The sequence below is a fragment of the Cucurbita moschata genome, unplaced genomic scaffold (assembly GCF_002738365.1).
Source record: "Cucurbita moschata cultivar Rifu unplaced genomic scaffold, Cmos_1.0 Cmo_Scf00002, whole genome shotgun sequence".
Taxonomy (NCBI): Eukaryota; Viridiplantae; Streptophyta; class Magnoliopsida; order Cucurbitales; family Cucurbitaceae; genus Cucurbita; species Cucurbita moschata.
The window spans coordinates 4,320,269-4,327,375 of NW_019268518.1; the positions used below are offsets into that span (position 1 = coordinate 4,320,269).

Here is a 7,107-nt window from a genome sequence, read left to right on the forward strand (position 1 = left end):
TTTTTTTTTTTTTTTTTTTTATAACTTGTCGTGCTTTATTTATGAAAACCTGATGTACGGTTGTGGAATTTTATTTGGATTGATGGACAATGCTTCTAAATCTGAACGAACTGTTTATTAAGATCTGAAAAGCTTGTTTCTAGTTGGGTTTGGATAAAATGTTATATTGATCCAGCCGTGAATTCTTCAGAAAAAGGAAAACGAGAAACAGTGAATATGAACAGAAATTTCTCGTTGCTTTTGGGTGAAAGAAACAAATCATTGTTGATTTGCTAAGGGAAGTAATTGAAGTGTAAATAATGAGATTCTCGAGCCTTTTAACCTGAAAGATGTCTTCAATTTCTTTGAAATTTACTTTTTGCAAATTACGTCCGTGTTTCAAAATTTGCTTTTATTTTCTCATCTTTGTGCTACTGCTTCTTCGGTGGTATGATAAAAGACAGCCCAGTATGCCATTTAATTGGAAATTCCATTGCAGGTTGCTCGGCTTAATTCTAGCTATCCTGGGGGTTTGGCCTCCTATATCCAGACTGCCAGAGGACTCTTAGCGGACTCTAAAGCAGGAAAGAACCCATTTGATGGCTTCATTCCCTCCGTAAGTAAAAAACTCGTACCTCGTACCGTTGTTGAAAAATGCTCTCTCCATACTGCTGCAATTTGGTAATGGATGTTATGTAATTAGCACATTGTGGTAGTTGTTGGTTCAGCCGGAAAATTTTCTTATTTTTATTAGGAGGTGATGAGAGATGGATATTAAGATTTAAATTGTACTGCAACAATAGAATCTCTATCTATTGTACGCTTTTTCTGGGTTGAGAAACTAATTTCACTGAAAAAATGAAATGAACAAGATCAAAGCCCACAAAAGTCAGAGAATTATAAAAAAAGTCCTCCATGATACTTGCTAGCATTCGAACAGTGTCATAAAGAATATAGATCACTTTGAGGTGTGCATTTAAATGATTTATTGAACACTAGGAAACACATTATATATAATGTTCTTCATCGTGAAGTTAGTTTACGTATAAAAGATCAATTACTTAATAGTAACTGAAGTGTAGAATCCTAAGTTACGGTATAGTGATTTTTTCTTTCTTATGACAAGATATCCTCAACTTTCATCATCCTTCAAGTGATGTATTTCGTATTGTACTGTAGTCGATGAAGTATAATTTTGGTTGATCCCTGGGTGACCGCTCTGTAGGTTCCTACTGGTGAAGTTTTGACTTTCGGTGATGATAGCTTTATCAGCTTTGAGGAAAGAGGTGTAAAGGAAGTCCGGAAGGCGGCATTCGTTCTTGTTGCTGGTGGGCTTGGGGAGCGGCTAGGATATAATGGAATTAAGGTGATTCATCTAACCTCACTTGGAAGTGTTACAGCTAACAATTTGTAACATATATTTTTTCATATTTCCATTGCTATAATATTTTAACAATTACACTCATCTTTCAGGTGGCTCTTCCAGCAGAAACTACTACAGGAACATGTTTCTTACAGAGTTACATTGAATACGTTTTGGCTCTTCAAGAAGCTAGCAATAAACTTGCAGGTTTGTCCTTAGTAATATATGGCCATTTCGATATTGGTAAAGTCTTATCTTGAAATTTTTTGTTTATGAACAGATTCTTAAGTCTTCAGTTCCTGGGGAACTTATTACCATGCAACGTGTTAACATATTTGAAAGCCATTATGAATAGGATGATATCGTTATCGAGTCTTGTTCTCAGATCCCAACCTCATTTCTGAACAGCGGCCATCCATATTGAGCTTGATGCTGTGGCTCAAGTATAACTGGAAAGTGGCCCCTAAAATAGAGCAATTATATTAAATGGAAAAACAAGACACTCTGGATCTTAAGCACAAATCAATATATTTTTTAGGACTATATTGTCATTTTGACTTGGATGGTGGTTCTTGCTACTTGGAACTGAACGTTTAGAAAGCTTGGGTATGTTTACTGTTTGAACCCTGGACTAGGGATATTCATATGCCTTATCAATTTTAGTCTCTTTAGTTAATTGGGTTTAGGAAGCTTGTCAGAATTCAGAATATTGCAGCTTTGATAGATTTACCATAAATTTGTTGTCTCACTGAAGCGGCCAGTTGGCATTTTTTATGTGCATGGGAAGTGACAATGTCTTTTTCTTTTAAACTTTGTAGGTGAAAGTCAAGCAGAGATTCCTTTTGTTATAATGACATCAGATGATACTCATACACGTACATTAGAGCTGTTGGAATCAAATTCTTATTTTGGAATGAAACCCACACAAGTTAAACTTTTAAAACAGGTAAGATTTTGTATGGTTCATTAGAGTAGTTTATTTCAGTTCTAAAACTCTGAACTATTTTTTTTTATCTTAGGAAAAAGTTGCCTGTTTGGATGATAATGATGCCAGGCTTGCCGTTGATCCACATAACAAGTATAGGATTCAGGTATGCATGCTCTTTCTCTTCCTTGCCTCTCTTTTCCGTCTAGGGGGCTTATGCTAAATATATCATTTCATCCTTGAAGTATATACTGTTTTTCCAATTTTATCCCCAATGTTTTAAAATTTTCAACCAACTCCCTTCGCAATATTGTTGTTGAAATTGAAGAATGAAATGGTGACATGATATTTAAACTTTAAAGTATCTTATAATAATACTTTATCAAGTGAGTTTTTTCTCTCTTTCTTTTTTATTGGGGGTGAGATAAGATGTGAGGTGCCGTATGATAATATTTGATGACTTTTTAATTTGGTTTGGAACATTTAGGTTTTAATTATATCGTGGGGTAAATACTCAACATAGAAAAGTTCCACTCATACGGACAATGTTTTATTGCCATTTTACTTACGCATCAAGCCTTTTTATTATAAATAAAAAAATATATGTTCACTCTTAAACCTTTCTCATTTCATAGACCAAGCCTCATGGCCATGGGGATGTTCATGCACTTCTCTACTCTAGTGGCCTTCTCAAAAATTGGTAAGTCACATGGTCTTAACTTATACTTCTCATGACCTTGCACTCCACTGTACTTTGGACCTTTGTTCTTAGTATTATTAATGGTCATTTCATGTGTCCTTAAGCTAGAATCTTTTAGGCTGATGGGTTCCAATTAAAAAGAAAAACATTGAACTGATTGGTATGCTTTATATTGTGAAGAATTTTGTTTTGAATTTGAGCCTAATAGCCGTCAAGTTCTGTAACACGAATTATGTCATGTTTCTTACGCTAACAGTTGATGAAGTATTTTCTAGGACTGATTCATGTTGGATGGCATTTTCTTTTATTAACCCTTCTTGTACTGCATTTTTTTATTGCTGGATTGATTTCCCTAGGCTCGATGCTGGTTTAAGATGGGTTCTCTTTTTCCAAGATACAAATGGGCTTCTATTCAAGGTTTTTCCTTGACCATCCAAGTCTTTTGGATATCTTTCAAATTGTACCTATTATAATTCATTCCCTTTTACTTGCATCATGCAGGCAATTCCAGCTTCTTTGGGTGTTAGTGCTACAAGAGATTACCATGTTAATTCTCTTGCTGTTCCACGCAAAGCAAAAGAAGCCATTGGTGGAATTACTCGTCTTACTCATGCTGATGGTACTACCAACAAGCCTAATTAATTTCAATTCCTCATGCTTAGAAATAGGAAACTACTATTCCTCTGCATATTTTAAAATATTTATTGTTTAATGTCAGGCTACATGTAAAAATAGGAATCCATGCCGATATTTTTCTCTTACTTACTGGTGGACCTTAAATCTGTAAATTTTGTCTAATGTGGATAATCACAGTTTTAAGCTGCTGTTAGTGTAACTATGAGATAGCGAGGAATCTCAACTTTTACGGCCTTGACTTCAAAAAAATCCTATATGAAGCTGTATTTTTGTTCTTTGTCAGGGAGGTCTATGGTAATCAATGTGGAATATAATCAGCTTGACCCACTGCTTAGAGCAACTGGATTTCCTGATGGCGATGTCAACAATGAGACTGGCTTCTCTCCTTTTCCAGGAAATATAAACCAAGTAATTTTCTCTCAATTACCCATCATTTCTTCTTCCCTTAACATGTAAGTAGTGAGGTGTAAATATGAACAGTTATTGTAAATAACTTAGTTGGTGGGAATCTAGAAAGTACATGGGTAAATGTAAGGGGCGAAGTAGTCGTTGGGTGGTGGGCTGGAAGTTGGGAGAGACAGGTAACTTGTTGACTTTTCCTGGATTTGTACTTCTCTCTCAACTGCTTTGACTCTTAGTACTATCAAAAATGCTTTCAACATGTCTGTCACATGATTAGAAATGCGAGGAGATCGTTGTTCTGTGGATTTTATGTTCTCTTGTTTTATGGTGGATTGGTTTATTCTCTGGTCTTATGCGTGATTTGCACTTCAAAATATTTTTTGCAGCTAATTTTAGAACTTGGGCCCTATATTGACGAGCTGAGCAAAACAGGAGGTGCTATAAAGGAGTTTGTCAATCCCAAGTATTTTTCTTGCCCTTATTTTTAGGAGTTCTGATATAGAGTTTGTATTTCTTTTGGTGTGAAACTGAAAACTGAACACTATGGTAGCTTCTAAGAAATTCCTTATCTTAAACAATTTTGCAGATATAAAGATGCTAGCAAGACTTCTTTCAAGTCTTCAACCAGATTGGAATGTATGATGCAAGATTATCCGAAAACATTACCTCCCTCAGCTAGGGTTGGATTTACGGTAACTTTTCTTCTCCCAGGCTGGGAAGTTATGCCGATTTTCGAAAAAGCTAAAAAGCAACTATCTGATTCTTTTATTTTTATTTTTTTGAGTCTGGTAGAACTGTCTTATAATCCTCATTAAATTCTTATTTTTGTATCTAAACTTTCTATGTTCCTCTTTTTCAGGTGATGGATACCTGGCTTGCTTATGCACCGGTGAAGAATAACCCCGAAGATGCTGCTAAGGTAAAATTGAAACTCATAGTCTAATTTACATCAAACAAATTGTTCTAAAATTTTAGATATCGTTAAAACATTTATAACAGCTCTAGATGTGTTTCCCCCTCTCATTTTTCTTCTTGATTTTGCAATCTCAAGATCTTCTTTCTTATCTATATCTTCTTTTCGAGTCCAGATTATTTTTCCCCCATTATTTTGAACTTTGAATATCTTGATATCTTTTTCGTGTTTGGCGTTCTTACCACTCAGAATTATGGACTTTATTTTGTTTAGGTACCGAAGGGAAACCCATATCACAGTGCCACTTCGGGCGAGATGGCCATATATCGTGCAAATTCTCTCGTTCTCAGAAAGGTATCATATGACAACTCTCTCTATCCAAAATGAGGAACTCTGCAAGAGTAGGATTCTTTTTTTTTTTTTTTTTTGCTTTTTTTCCAAAAGTAATAATCTTTTGAGTCCTATAGCAGGCGGGCCATAATTACAGTCTATAAAATGAAGTCCATTTGTCTGCTGTGTTTTATGTAGCTCTTCTCACTCTCTAATAAAAACTCACATTCGTGCATGAAAGTGTTTCAAGTGATGTCATATAAGCAATTAGTTAGTTCTTGGTAGCTACTAAGAAAGATAATGCATGTAACTTGCTCCTTGGTAGATTTTAAGCTTTCTATTCCATCTTACCAGGCCGGAGTTCAAGTAGCCGATCCAGTCAAACAGGCGTTCAATGGACAAGAGGTTGAAGTCTGGCCTCGCATCACATGGAAACCGAAATGGGGTTTGACCTTTTCAGATATAAAAAGCAAAGTTAGTGGAAAATGCTCCATTTCTCAGCGTTCTACTATGGTCATCAAGGGACGTAATGTTTATCTTCAAGACCTCTCTTTGGATGGAACTCTTATTGTGAATGCAGTTGAAGATGCTGAGGTATGCCGACTTCAATCTTTATTAAATTCGACGTTTTAAGTCATCACGAATTCATCCTAAGTATAGAATTTTTCTCTGGCGCCTACAATCTTAAAACATGAGCCATTGGGTACTCGTTTTGGCAGGTAAAAGTGAGTGGTTCAGTGCAAAACAAGGGTTGGGCTCTTGAACCCGTGGATTATAAAGACACTTCAGTGCCAGAGGAAATAAGAATAAGAGGGTTCAGAATCAACAAAATCGAGCAGGAAGAAAGAAATTAGCCCTCAACTTCAGCTGGAAATGGTTTGAAGGTGAAGTTGATGAATTCATGGGGTTTGTCGAACCATTTTTCTCTGCAAAATAAGTTTTTTCCTTCCCCTAGGAAAATAAAATTTGTAACATTTTTGTTCTATAATAAATATGTATTCCAAGTTCACCTTGAATAATTTTGTTGTGTAATAATATTTTGAGATGGAGAATGAAATTCCCAGGATGCTTCTCCTTGCCTTGTTATACTACATAACTATGACATAATAGAGCTTGATCCATGACCTTTCATTTCTAGAAAGTGGTGCGTCTCCTCAAAAAAGCGGGTCCATTTTTTCCAATTTGACTTACGTTCATTCTCCCAGCCACCATGAGAATTTCCACCACACACCTGTGGACAAAACATTTTTTATAAGGGTGTAGAAACCTCTCTCTAAGATCACGTTCTTCATTACGAGCTTATACACATGCTTCTAGAGCTATTAGGTTAGCTACGGCACCTAGTGCATTACCACAAGAGTGCTCCAAAGTTCCTCTGCCAAATTGTAGTATAGAACCAGTTCCAAAAATCTCGGTTAGAGCAGGCATATGCCAAACGTGAATACCATCGGAAGCCATTGGTAGAACACCTTAAAGGGAAACTCGAAAGGAAAAGCTCAAAATAGGACAATATCTGCTAGCGGTAGGCTTGGACTGTTACAAATGGTATTAGAGCTAGACATCGAGTGGTATTCTAGCGAGGATGTTGGGCCCTGAAGAGGGTGGATTATGAGATCCCACATTGATTGGAGAGAAACAAGTACCAGTGAGGATGTTGGACCCTGACGGAGGGTGGATTGTGAGATCTCGCATTGGTTGGAGAGGGGAACGAGTGCCAGTGAGGACGGAGAGCTCCGAGGGTGGATTGTGAGATTTGTGAGGATGCTGGGCCCTAAAGGAGGATGGATTGTGAGATCTCGCATCGGTTGGAGAAGGGAACGAGTGCCAGTGAGGACGCTGAGCTTCGGGGGGGGGGGGAG

General features: G+C 36.8%; 1 protein-coding gene across 1 annotated transcript in view; it reads left to right on the forward strand.

Moving 5' to 3' along the window:
* LOC111462581 (UDP-sugar pyrophosphorylase) overlaps window positions 1-6,318 on the forward strand; it is a 7,946-nt gene extending 1,628 nt beyond the window's left edge. The window contains exons 3-17 of the mRNA XM_023106202.1: window positions 479-595; window positions 1,205-1,345; window positions 1,453-1,549; window positions 2,161-2,288; window positions 2,362-2,433; window positions 2,903-2,967; window positions 3,324-3,384; window positions 3,469-3,586; window positions 3,887-4,011; window positions 4,392-4,468; window positions 4,592-4,697; window positions 4,865-4,924; window positions 5,192-5,272; window positions 5,603-5,842; window positions 5,968-6,318. Of these exons, the coding sequence (XP_022961970.1) occupies window positions 479-595; window positions 1,205-1,345; window positions 1,453-1,549; window positions 2,161-2,288; window positions 2,362-2,433; window positions 2,903-2,967; window positions 3,324-3,384; window positions 3,469-3,586; window positions 3,887-4,011; window positions 4,392-4,468; window positions 4,592-4,697; window positions 4,865-4,924; window positions 5,192-5,272; window positions 5,603-5,842; window positions 5,968-6,102 (1,623 nt within the window). The 3' untranslated portion in view covers window positions 6,103-6,318. The remainder of the gene's footprint in view (window positions 1-478; window positions 596-1,204; window positions 1,346-1,452; window positions 1,550-2,160; window positions 2,289-2,361; window positions 2,434-2,902; window positions 2,968-3,323; window positions 3,385-3,468; window positions 3,587-3,886; window positions 4,012-4,391; window positions 4,469-4,591; window positions 4,698-4,864; window positions 4,925-5,191; window positions 5,273-5,602; window positions 5,843-5,967) is intronic.
* Window positions 6,319-7,107: the final 789 nt, after the last annotated feature.